This window comes from Sorghum bicolor, chromosome 5 (genome assembly GCF_000003195.3).
Source record: "Sorghum bicolor cultivar BTx623 chromosome 5, Sorghum_bicolor_NCBIv3, whole genome shotgun sequence".
NCBI lineage: Eukaryota > Viridiplantae > Streptophyta > Magnoliopsida > Poales > Poaceae > Sorghum > Sorghum bicolor.
Window position 1 is genome coordinate 69,943,232 of NC_012874.2, and position 13,220 is coordinate 69,956,451.

Sequence of the window (13,220 nt, forward strand, 5' to 3'; positions counted from 1 at the left end):
TTGCAGGGCCACACGATCCGGGCTTATGATTGATTAATAAAGGAACAAAGGTGCGCTTTCCGGAGACGATGGAGCAGACTTGCAGTTTTGCCACAGTTGGGTCGACAGAGACACGAGCAGCCGTCGCTGTAGAGATCATCCCCGGCACCACCATCCAATTCCATTTCCAATTTCAATTAGAATAAACAAACAAATCATATACTATAAAACAATAAGCTGTGGCTCAGGGAATAAAGAGAAAGCGAGTCCAGAAAGAAAAGCCAGGCTGCAGGCGAGAGGAACAACCAAAGCAAAAGCCAAGAGAGAGAGAGAGAGATTGCGATTCAAAGATTCCCTCCCCATTCAGTCCTCATTGCTGCATCTCCAAGCAACAAGGCTGCAGCCGGCCGGAAGATCAGAACAGACCAGAGACCACGCCACCACCAGCAGGCAGCAGCGGCAGCAGGGAGCAACAACAACTCCCTCCCATTTCTGAACTCTTTTCTCTGTTTCTGAATTCGAGTTCAGAAGCTTCCAGAGGTCTGGATTGAGCTAAATTCGCTCCCCGGATTGCCGAAACCAACAAAAGCCGCCGCTTTATGCTTCCTGGATCAGAGGAATCTTCGAGAAATCGATAAAAAAAGTGCCTTTCTTGGGGGCCAACCGGGTCGCGGAAGCCTCCAAAGGCGCCATATTTGCCTGCCACCTTGCGAGCTCTGGGACGAACGCCCCTGATGCTTGCCATTTGAATATTTGATACAATACAGCACCCGGCAGGCGCTCTGCCGGTGATGGCGGCGGCGGAGGAGCTGGTACGGAAGATACGGGAGCTGGAGGAGGGCCAGGCGGAGCTCAAGCGAGAGATTTCCAAGCTCGTGCCGGAGCAGGCGAAGCAGCAGGGCGCGCAGCAGCAGCAGCAAGCGTCGCGCCGCCCGCCGCGGCGCGCGCTCCCCGCGGCGCAGCCGTCCCTGTCGTCGCGGCTGCAGCGCGTGGGCCGCATCGGGCTTACTGACCGCCAGCACATCAGGGCGCTGCACGCGCTGGGCCAGGCCGTGCATATCATTGCCCCCGGCGGGAAGCTCATTTACTGGTGAGGTTTCTTGCGTTTCGTTGTCTGTAAATACTCTGCAGTCTGCACTAGGAGTGTTCGGTGAAATGTCAGATAAGCGTTATGCAGAGGCTCGAACCAATCTTAGACAACAGTAAGCATTCGTTGTTTTCTGTTAAAGGCTGGAAAACGATTTCGATCAATTAGCACTTTTTTCTAGTGGAGGTACCATTGTAGTGATTGGTTGGTCGCTTGTAGCTTAGCCACTCCTGCTGCGCATGCCTTTGAGTAAGAAGCAACTGATTTTGCAATGCTAGCCATATGATTTACAGGAAACTGTAGTTTTAATTGGAGGGATCCTGTTGCAGCATTAAACATGGTTTAATATTGGAATGGTTGTTTAGTTCCAATTTTTTTTGCAAAATGGACACGGTAGCATTTTCTTTTGTATTTGACAAATATTATTCAATCATGGACTAACTAGGCTTAAAAGAATCGTCTCGCAAATTACAAGTGAACTATGTAATTAGTTTTTATTTTCGTCTATATTTAATGCTCCATGCATGCGTCTAAAGATTCGATGCGACGGGGAATCTAAAAAATTTTGCAAAATTTTTTGGGAACTAAACAAGGCCTTAGCTCGTTTCTGTGATCATGCTTTAGTGTTTTATTACCATGGTCAGTTCACCATGCGCATCGAAGTAGAATAAGTAAGTCAGAAAAGTTGGCTTAATATCTTCGCAAAATAGTTAGAGTCAGGATCTTATCAAAAATATATGTTTGATGTACCACTTTAATTCTTTTTGGGTATTTTCCTTGGTTAGTTCGTGCAGATTTAGCTCTTTACCATGTCAAATATATCTGATGCATCACTTACAGCTTGTGGTTAGCAAATTGTATAGACCGTTTTCTATCCTAAGTGAAAGTTCTATGCTGCTTATTTGGTCAACCTGGGTGGCAATGGTGAAGATATACATTTTAAAAATTATTAAATTAAAAGGTCATATGCACAATTGTAACAGAATGTGTAGCGAAAAAATGTTGGTTTATGTTGTGTTGGTATATATCTGGGTCCAAACTCATGGTGTAACTTGATATATTCAGTTACTGTAGATACATTTCATTCTGATTGTTGTTTAGTTGGCTCAGGAAGCATGTTAAATCGTTAATGTAATCTGCAATTTAGCCTATACTTACTCCCTCACTGTTTAACCCTACTGCTACTGCCTATTTTACAAAACACTCAAATCTTTATCTAGGAACCGGTATGCTGAACAAATGTATGGCTATTCTACATCAGAAGCAGTTGGTCATGATGCCCTTGAATTATTGGTTCATCCTGATGATGCTGAGGCAGCAAACAATATTATTGGGAATATATTTATGGGGAAATGTTGGAGAGGGAAGTTTCCTGTTAAAAAGAAGTCAGGTGAACGGTTCTTCATTGTGGCCAATAATACTCCTTTGTATGATGATGATGGCAGCTTGGTGGGTCTCATTTGTCTCTCAGTTGATACAAAGACATTAGAGGATATAATGGGCCCTTCAACTTCAGTGAGGTCCTATGCACATCCAGTGAAGCCCCGGTTTCAAGTCAACAATCGGCCTAAGTGCAATTTGTTAAATAAAAGTTCTTTTGAGTCTGAGCAACCTGTCCAATCTTCTATAGCCTCCAAGATAACAACTTTGGTACGTGTACTTCTGAACAGACAAAAATGGCTTTACTACTCAATTGCAGTAGAAAGTTTCTCTCGTGTCATTTCTTCTTAATTTATGTCCTAGTGTACTGTTTTCTTGATTTTTTAGAATAACACCACAGGCTACCAAAGTTACAAACAGAGTTCGTTCTCGGATGAAGACAGGTCACCATGGCAGCGTCTCTGAGTGTCAGTACTCTGAAGATGATTCCAAGGAAGAACAGGCATCTAGTGGAACAAACACCCCTACAGGTGATGTACTACATGGTGGTTTTGTTAAAGGAGATAATTCCCCTGGGAAGTCGAGTAAAACAAGTAGTGATGACTCAGGGGACGGAAACGAAAGGCTTTACAAGATTAGTTCAAAGGCAGAGGAATTATTGGTCAAGAAGGGGATATCATGGCCTTGGAAAGGGCACGAACATAATGGTCCTGACAAGGGTCATATGAACCCAGTGCAGTTCCATGATAAGCAAGACAATGACCAGATATATCTGGCCAGTCCAGAGTCAATTGTAATTCCAGACTACCAAGATTCTGATAGCACCCAGGAAAGTAAATATGAAGTAACGGGTAACTGGTGGTCTTTCACCAACGATAGCTTCAATAGTTTGGGCAGCAGTTTAAGTTCTAATAGCAGTGCTATTGAGAGAATAGATCATGAAGCAGATTGCCTAGATTATGAGATTCTATGGGAAGACCTAGTAATTGGAGAACAAGTAGGCCAAGGTATTCGCTTCTCATTCTGCAAATGCTTCTATTTGTCTGCAAATGTAGAAACACACTTCTCTTGCTTACTCGTGCTCCAAAAGATTATGCATGCACAAGGTCTTACTTAAGCAACATGCTAAATTTGCTAAGGGGGACACCTAAGCTCCTGGATATGAATTTTGCAGTTTCTCAATAATTTTGGTTTATGTGTTTTTCTTTGGCTGAATCCATATCACTGTTTCCTGAAATCTTCAAAGCACTTTAATTAATTCCATGCTTCACCATAGAATTGGTGGCATGAACCCCATATCATGATAATGTTACATTTTAAGGTCTTGCATATCATGACATTTCCCTCCTTATGATCATGCATATAATCAGACATTATTAGTAAAATAAATCTTTTGTTTACTTATGATTCTGTTTTAAAATAGATATATTTTGCTTATGCTATTCATGTTTGCCAGGTTCTTGCGGAACTGTGTATCATGCTCAGTGGTATGGCTCGGTATGTAACCTTACCTGTGTGAAATGCATGATTTTTTTTTTTGACGAATAATGCATGAATTATTATTCTTAGTGACTGATTTTAGATTCTTATACTATTTCTTTGTAGGACGTTGCAGTTAAACTATTCTCTAAGCAGGAATATTCAGAAGAAACGATAGATACCTTCAGACAAGAGGTAGACATTTATTAATCTATATATGCATGCATATGAACTTGATTTCCTTTTTCTTGAAGCAATTCTATAGCAATTGTCCTTCAGTACTAAATTACGATATGTACCATGGAAAAATGGCACATTACTTGACATGCAAGTCATCATCGCACACTCTTTGTTGTTTTTTCTACAACACACTTAGTTTTTTGAAAAATTTTTGCAGCATGCTTGGACCATTGTTAGCCAACAACTGCTGCACTCACATAAGGCATATCATGAGATATTTAGATATGCAAAGTAGCTCCTCATCTTGTTAGTGAATTACAGCATTTACATTTAGGCAAACCATTTTTAACTTGCACATAGGAAGGACAAGGAGAAATAAGCAAAGAGGGTATAGAGAGAGATGATCAATATTGGATAAATCAACTCAGCAACACAAAATACTGACACATACAAACACATGGCATGGACCATGCTGTAGTAATATCACCATGTTGCCAGTTAGCTCATCCAAGTATGATGCTTCTATGTCAGTGGATTGAGTCATGCTGCAAAGCATTCTGGCACTAGTTGGTCACTGTGGATGAGGTCACACAACGAAGCATACAGACACAGGTTAGGTTGATTACTAAGTCGCAGAAGCAGAGAGCAAGAACATTCTGAACAATTCCTTGAGGCCATTTTCAGCATAATTTTATAGTAACTCAAGATTTCTTTTGCTCTGATGCATTCACAAACTGAACAGATTTGAACCATCCTGAAATTATGTCTATAATCACTGGGTAACTGGGTGTTATGTGCTTGGCATTTACGTTTCCACTTTCTGGTATATCTTTCCTTGACCGAATGCACATCCAGGTAGTCTCCTGCTAGTTTTGCACGATGGATAAGAATTTTGGGTGACTTTATATTGTTGACGACAGGTGTTACATAACAGAGGGTGTTATAGACTTTGATTCACTGAACTGTTTTAAAGTTTTTGCTTGCCATCCTGCAGGAGTTAAAATAAAGTTGATTTTTTTATCTTGTAGCAGGATCTTTTTTTGTTGCTCTCACATCTTGAATTTTTTAAAATTTTCATATTCTCTATTTGCTTATACTGATCTGTGTCAGATGTGCAATATTTTGCTTCCATTATGACTTGTAAGCTTCTGAAGGGAAAATGTTGGTAGGACTTTCATGTACTCAAAGAAACCATAAACAATCTTTTCGCTCTTGTATGGCTTTTCTGTAAAACCGAAAAAGGAATAAACTGTTGACAATTCTTAGTGTTATCTTTTGCTTGTTGTGTTTCTGTAGACTATAGGCTATACTGTTCATTATGTTGTTCAGTTTCTAAATCCATATCCTTCATATGCGCAGGTATCACTGATGAAGAAACTACGTCATCCAAATATTATACTCTTCATGGGTGCAGTTGCATCTCCAGAACGACTTTGTATTATTACAGAATTTCTTCCACGGTGTGTTCTAATCTCTTACAACTAAAGTTGTCAGAACACTAAGTTATGACTAAATAGGACCATTTGTCCATTTGCATATTCTTCTGTGATTGTTACTTCTATTCTGTTGGTATAATGGGATTAACCTATATAGTTTGATTTATTATATAGCTTTATAAAAAACTCATCTAGGGATCAAAGGCCACGGTTAATCTGACACTTCTGAAGTTCTCATGTCCTTCACATCCAATTAACATGGTCCATGTTGTGTTCTTGTAGTCCCTTGTATATTGAGAGTAGTCTGCAGAAACCCCTTTATCCAATTATAATCCAATGGGCCATATACCTTGACCTAATTTAAGATCCTTGGCTTATGTTGCAATTATTCTAATGCCTCTAGACAAAAGTGTAATGCTTGTAATATTGATTGTAATCTTTGGGGATATCCTTCATTTAAAGTATTTAGCACTGACAAAAAAAATCTGGGTCGATCAACCGTTTGTTTTATTGTTCTGACGGTCTTACCACATTCACTAATAGTAGGTCTATTACCCAGTTGTTTAAGTAGCCACTCAGTAACTGGGATATGAAAATTTTCAGTTACTTGTAGTTCTTTCATGAAGATGGGTGCTTGGTTGCAGTTACTAATTCAGTGAAAGTTAATAGTAAAAGTCGTTTCCAGTATTAGATCACTAGTTCACTACACTTCATTGTCAAATTATTCCTGCATCATTTTTACACTAACTGAACAAGCTTTCCCATCAATTGCACTATTTTTTGGTATTACAATTAAATATCAGCTTTTATAATCTTCTACAGTTGTTTACAAGCACAAAACAGCAAAGCATTTATTGTTCCCTTGCTCCATTTCACACTTTGCTGTTTCCATGTCGCAGGGGGAGTTTGTTCAGCTTACTTCAAAAGAACACTGCCAAGCTGGATCCAAGACGGCGAGTTCACATGGCTATAGACATTGTGAGTGCTGTTTATCTTTCCATAAAGTTTTTGGAAATTGCAAGCCAAATAAATTCTAGTATTTTTTTGTAATTAACACAGTGAATTAGCAGAGAACTGGACAAACATTCTTTTATTGTGCTTATAAGAAGCATAATGAGTAAACAGAGAAGCATTACAGTGCCATTAATTGTTGACAGGCATGTGTCAGAGAAGTCAAATTTCACTTAAACTTGCCATATCAGTTAGCTTCAGTGTATGAAAATACGTATAACATGGTATATAGTCTTGTACTTAACACAGTGCTATGTGAAACGTGATTTTGAAAATACATTCACAATTTAAGTGATTCTGCTGTGAGATAAGAAAAACTAGAGCAACTTATGAGGAACTAGATAGCTTGGTATTAAGAACCCAAATTCGCCTGATGAGGACTTGAACTTTGGTGGTCTGGGTGTAGAACCACATCATCACTCAGTTTCTTCTGGGACTCTGAATCACTTGTTGATACAAAAATGGCTTGGTAATTTATATAAATATAACTATATAAGTAATATCTTGGCTGTACCTGTACACAAGCTTATGTAGCATTATTGGTTTTAGAACGCACTGTTTCTGTTTTTGCAGGCAAGGGGTATGAATTATCTTCACCATTGTAGCCCTCCTATTGTTCACCGTGATCTAAAATCATCAAATTTGTTGGTTGACAAGAACTGGACTGTAAAGGTACCACTGGAATTCAAGTTCTCCAATCGCCACATGCTTTCTTTTCTCATTTATGTTGTTCAATCAGGTTGCAGATTTTGGTCTTTCACGTCTCAAACTCGAAACATTTTTGCGAACAAAATCTGGAAAAGGAACGGTGAGTAAAAGAAATTACTTGACAAATATAAATATTGTAGACACTCTCCCGAAGAGTGATAATGTCATAAACGTTGATCTACAGAATCTGATAATCAGCTTTTCTGTGCAGCCACAATGGATGGCCCCAGAGGTGTTACGTAATGAACCTTCAGATGAAAAGTACGTTCAACAAAGACATTGTTGACATTATGTGCGCCTCCTATCGGTTTTAGGATTGGCACTTACTGAACTTTTTGTTCTTGGTAAATATAGGTCTGACGTGTACAGCTATGGGGTTATTCTGTGGGAACTTGTGACCCAAAAGATACCCTGGGATAATCTCAATACAATGCAGGTAAATTATCCCAGAGCATTTTTCTGTTACTCTTTTGGTTAGGCATGCACAGACTTCTATCGTACTGTTTGGTGCCCTTCTTTCTGCTTTTTAGCGAGTAGAGCTAGGCAGACAATTTTGTTTGGAAGAATAACTAACTAGGTACAAATAGTGATAATAAGTAACTAAAGTTTTATGTTTCTTTGATTCTATTTACACTGTCCTTTATGTGTGACTGGTATAGACCAACATTCATCGCCATCGTTGCACTATCCTTGCACCTTGCTCATACAATCAACTGTCACACCGCCATGCTTCAGGTTATTGGAGCCGTTGGTTTTATGGATCAGAGGTTGGACATTCCAAGTGATACCGATCCTAAATGGGCATCGATGATTGAGAGTTGTTGGGATAGGTAAGCATATTGCTTCTTCCTACTAAGCAACCATTAACTAGTCGAATGCATATGTGTAGTTCATGTTTGAACTTGAAGATCATAGAAGCTCAAATCCTGTATCCTTTATTTGAGCAGCGACCCACAAAAACGCCCTTCGTTCCTAGAGCTCCTGGACAGGCTTAGAGATCTGCAAAAGCAGTACAGCCTGCAGGCTCAGATGCTGAAAGGTGCTGTGAAATGAGCACTGAGGAATGCTAAGCTCTCAACCTAACGGAACATGGCACTGGACATTGTCGGCGACCAGAGCGAGCAAAGATGGTGGTTCATCGACGGCGCGCGTAGCGTGCTAATGAAGAAGGCTGACTCCGTGTATCTTCACACCCTTGGTAGAAGCCGAGGACGAGCTACGGTCAGAGTTGGAGGTTGTAGCAGCAAAAGTGGTGCATGGCTTCCTGTATCTCAAGGCCTGATGCTTCAAAATGCGGTAATCTTCGGCCAAGAAGGCAGGACACTTCTGAAATGAGAATGGCCAAGAAGGCCGGACTACTTTTTGTATTGACGCCCCAATTTTTGAAGGGGAAAAATTGAATTGTTCATAAATTTTGTTCTTAGCTTTGATAACGTTCTTGTTTGCACATAGAACCAAAAAAAAAATCACGAGGCCATTACCCAGCCTATTAATTTATGATGTGCTTTTTAACCCTTTACCTTGCAAAATTTCAAACTTACTTAGAGCAACTTCAACGGTTTTGCAACTGAGTTAGGTATTCTTGTTTTTTGAAAAAAAAAGCCCAAAAGTTAGTCTCCAACGGTTTGACAATTGACTTTGGCAAAGTTGGCAACTTGACAAATGGAGGGTCAAGCTATGCATATATGCAAAAGTCCAGGAGGCTTGGCATATGTTTCTGGTCACGCCCGTACCTTCTCCTGCGTGGACTTTCTTCTACCGCGCACCCCTTCTCCCACGCCTGAGCCTCCTCCCGCGCAGCCCTTCTCTCACGCACCGCCGTGGGTGGCTGCATGTGCTAGGGTGGCGGCATTCCCTCCTTCCTCTATTCGGCATTAGGTGCCAGTATCTGCTAGGGTTTCAAGTACTCCATGCATTGATTCCCCTTCTTTTCCCTCTGTTTTGTAGATGGTAGGGGTTTGTAGATCGTCTGCTAGGGTTTCAGGCACCTAGGAGTAGTACATGGCCGGCTAGCAGAAAGATGGTAGAAAGATGGCAGAAAGATGGTCAGGGCTAGCAGAAAGATGGTAGAAAGATGGCCGACTGGCAGAAAGATGGCCGGCTGGCAGAAAGAAGTGAACAAGTGATAGGAGAAGCTATGACCTCGCGACGGGAGAAGTTGTGACCTCGCGACGGGAGAAGCTGCAACCTCGCGATAAGAACGCCGAACACGCGAACCAGCGGCGGCGCACGAGGGAAAATAGAGCGGGCAACAAGTGGGTCCATCATTCTTATTTTTGCAAAAGAATTATGGGGAATGATTGGAGATAGACTCTTTTTAACTTTGCCATATTCATTTGTAAAAGTTGAAAAACTCTATATTTTGTCAAACAAAAAATGCAAAACCGTTGGAGTTGCTCTTAGGACGTAAAAATTGGACCTATTGGAATACTAGTTCATAATGGTAAATTGAACCACACGTTAGTTTAGAAAAATATATATTGGGACATTGGTTAAACTTCTGGAAAGTAATTTGATTTTTTAACATTTTATTAAATTGGTTTCAAATTCTTTTTTTGAATTATAAAGTTTGCATTTTTGACCACGAAAATATGTCGCTTGCAATATTGTTCTGGGCCAAAACAGAAAAAACGAAGCACATCAGGTTAATTTTGCAATCAGAGCCAAGCACGTGGGAGCAACGTTTTTTATATTTATGGCCATGTCAAGGGGTTTACTGCAATTAATTATTCCCGCAGCAATTTGTCCCGCACAGAGGTAGGAACAAGTCAACCGCCGCGTGCCGCCGCCGCCCCCTCACCGACACCGAGATGGCGTCTTCCGCCACGCCGCCGGCCGCCAGGTTGTGACGGCTGCTGACACAGTTCCTTCTCGCCTATAGATTTGCTTGTTCTTGCTTGCCTTATAGAAAACTACTAGTTTTTGGTGCGTTTCCTAGATCTGGTCTCCATCATTGCAATAGATTGTCCTGATTCGGGGCTTAGGGTTCATGCTTAAGTTTAAGCGAACCGTCAGATTGTACTCGATTGTTTCTCGAATTAATCTGGAGTACGAGATATTGGGAGAGGCACCGTCCTCTTGATTGGTTAGGTTCCTTCACGAATTGCTACTGTCATTCCTTGTTCAATTTCTGTCAAAATGTGTGTTAGGGGGCCGAGCATCTGTATATCCGACTATACGTGCGTCAAAAATCGTTAATTTTCTGGCAAACATTAAGAACAAAACCGGTGATCTTCAGGCCTGATGTAACGAGGTGAAACCATCTTATTTTGGTATTTTTCAGTAATTCGGTTCCACCAGTAACCATTCATTTGAGGCAATCTAGCATGCAAATGCTGCCGTCATGAGTTTCTGTACTTTGCAATCTGTTAACTTGCTTTTGTTTCTTGCTGTTATACTCACGAGTTAATCTAGTATGTAGCCGTATTGATTGATTCAGTACATTGATCCCTGACTTGCTGTTACTTACATGTTGCTTTGATATTGCCTCCACGGGCACTGGCACCAACAGGTCAGGGAGTGCAGGAGAATCTGCTTGGTTCATTGCCACTTACGCCACCAACCATATGACAGGCGACAAGAGTCTCATCTCCAACCTGGAACCTGTAAGCAACCAAGTTATCAAAGCAGGTGTGGGCGAGGGGATGCAGGTGTGTGGCAGAGGGTATGTGAACACAGAGACAGTGGTCCTCCCTGACGTGTGGTACGTCCCAGGGCTCACAATGAACCAGGTATCCGTGGGGCAGCTAACCCATGATCCCGATCTAATTGTTGAGATTGGTGGTGGTGCGTGTCGCATCAGCAAGAAGAGTGATGGGTCTGTTCTCGGTAAGGCACGTTTGAGGTCTGATCATAAGTATGCGGTAGATTTCCTGAAGATTAAGCTGAATTAGTTGTGGAGCTTGGCGGGTGTCTTCAGATGCATAGAGGAGTGATAGTGATGTTGGGTACTGCTTTCCTTTATATGGTAGCGCTGGATTGAAAATGGCTAAGGTCTAGAGTTTATATGGTACTTGCAATTTTTATGGTTAGGATATTGTGTGCACCGTATCTGTGCATATGTTATGTCACATGTTGACTATATAAAAAGTACTGAATTGAGTCTATGACCTCTTGGGCATTTAATTATGCAACTTGGGAAGTCCTTGTCGGCAGTGATAATATAATCCAGTGAAATCTGGTTTCAGCTGTATGCTCTGCTACTGAATTTGTGCCTGATGTGTGACCATCTGTTTGTGCCTGATGTGTGACCATCTGTTTGGAATCTGTTGGTGCCACAGTTTTGAACCTGTGCTATATGGTTTTGATGCACTCGGTAAACAATGTTTGTTTGATGAATTTGATTCTTGGCATATATTGTGTCGTCCTTTTTGCTTGAGCTTATCAACCGAATCTGTCAGCCATTTAGCAGTGTTTTTCTCTCATGACAAATCAGCAAACAGTACTTGTATGGTTTATTTATTTTCAGTGGATTAAGTGGTGCTTATAACCGCACACGTGATTTCAGCACCCTGCTTCTAAAATTCGAACCAAACTTTCTGCCTGATGGTTGCAAATCTGACAATATACCCTTGCATTTGTTGCTTTAGCTGTGCTTAGAGTGTGCATGTAGTACGTGGTTGGTATGACCCATTTTTTTGTTTACATAATTTTAAAATACTCTCCGTACTGTCTAACCACAGTTTGAGAAAGCCACGTGTTTTATTAAGGAAGCAGCGAGCCAGTGTGAATGAGTCTAGTGATTCTAAAAAGTTACCAGGAAACAAGGCAATATAAAATTGTGTGGACTGCTTCTAACTATGCGGGTAACTTTCTGCTTGTAGTGCTTTTGCGAAGTGTTTAGACCTTGTTTACTTCTTTCAAAAACCAAAAACTTTTCAAGATTTCTCGTCATACCGAATCTTTAGATGTATGCATGAAGTATTAAATAAAGACGAAAATTAAAACTAATTTCACAGTTTGTCTGTAATTTGCGATACGAATCTTTTGAGCCTAGTTAATCTATTATTGGACAATATTTATCAAATATAAACAAAAGTGTTACAGTGTCCTGAAATTTTTTCGGCAGCAACTAAACAAGGCCTTAAGCTAATTAGATCAGGAAACAAGACAACACAAAATTGAGTGTAGGTGCTTTGTGAAGTGCTTATGCTAGTTAGACCATTGTTAAATACGCTTGCCCTAGGTTTAGGACTAATGCTAGTGAGATTTGCATACCTCTTTACTCATATGGTGCTTACGCGCACCGTTGTTGTACCCGGAGGGGCTTGTAGTCTTACGAGACCATAACAACCGTATTTATGGTGTGGCTGCCACCGTGTACCAAAGGGAAACGAGGACCATGGTGATTCGACTGGAAGCTCGATAGTGAAGGCGGTGGGGAGTAATTCGAGAGAGGCATTACAGAGACCCACTTGCACGTGGGGAAGACCCAGTGCTATCCACGGAGTTACCCGAGGGCTTTCTTACAAGGGGCTCCAACGAGGACTAGGGGGAAGCTTGCATGCTTCTCGATACCTCGGTAAAAATACTTGAGTCATCAAAGTTTTGCATCTCGATCTCAATTGAGCTTTCGCATTTACATTGCTACCTCGGTTGTGTGATTTATGTTTCCTTGCTTAGTTGATAGGATTGGAAGGTTGCTTAACTCTTTTGCAGTAGAGATAACAACACACCTAGCAAAACCGTAGTTGCATATTTAGATAGTTTACTTAATTATATATGTTTTGCTAAGGTTGGAAAGTAGAGGCCATAGTTAGATAATAGGGTTTTAAGTTGTCTAATCACTCTCTCCCCTTAGGCTTCACGGTTCCTTCAATGCTCTATCATTAGGACGCAAATTTTACTAGCTTCAGTTACATGTTTAGTATGTATTAGAGTTGTTTGACATGACTTAGTGGCCTCTTCTTTGAATCGAAGACTTAGATACTGCTTTTTTCTGGCTAGATATTTATGAGGAC

The 13,220-nt window shown here is 40.9% G+C and overlaps 2 protein-coding genes across 2 annotated transcripts; both read left to right on the forward strand.

Moving 5' to 3' along the window:
• LOC8082097 (dual specificity protein kinase shkE) lies at positions 218-8,744 on the forward strand. The gene is made up of 13 exons (XM_002449933.2): positions 218-1,069; positions 2,287-2,716; positions 2,847-3,453; positions 3,903-3,943; positions 4,052-4,120; positions 5,465-5,565; positions 6,441-6,519; positions 7,126-7,224; positions 7,292-7,360; positions 7,472-7,521; positions 7,615-7,696; positions 7,996-8,090; positions 8,208-8,744. The coding sequence occupies exons 1-13, from the start codon at positions 771-773 to the stop codon at positions 8,311-8,313; spliced, it is 2,127 nt and encodes a 708-aa protein (XP_002449978.1). The 5' UTR covers positions 218-770; the 3' UTR covers positions 8,314-8,744.
• Positions 9,979-11,612, forward strand: LOC110435708. The gene is made up of 2 exons (XM_021461654.1): positions 9,979-10,102; positions 10,772-11,612. The coding sequence occupies exons 1-2, from the start codon at positions 10,071-10,073 to the stop codon at positions 11,151-11,153; spliced, it is 414 nt and encodes a 137-aa protein (XP_021317329.1). The 5' UTR covers positions 9,979-10,070; the 3' UTR covers positions 11,154-11,612.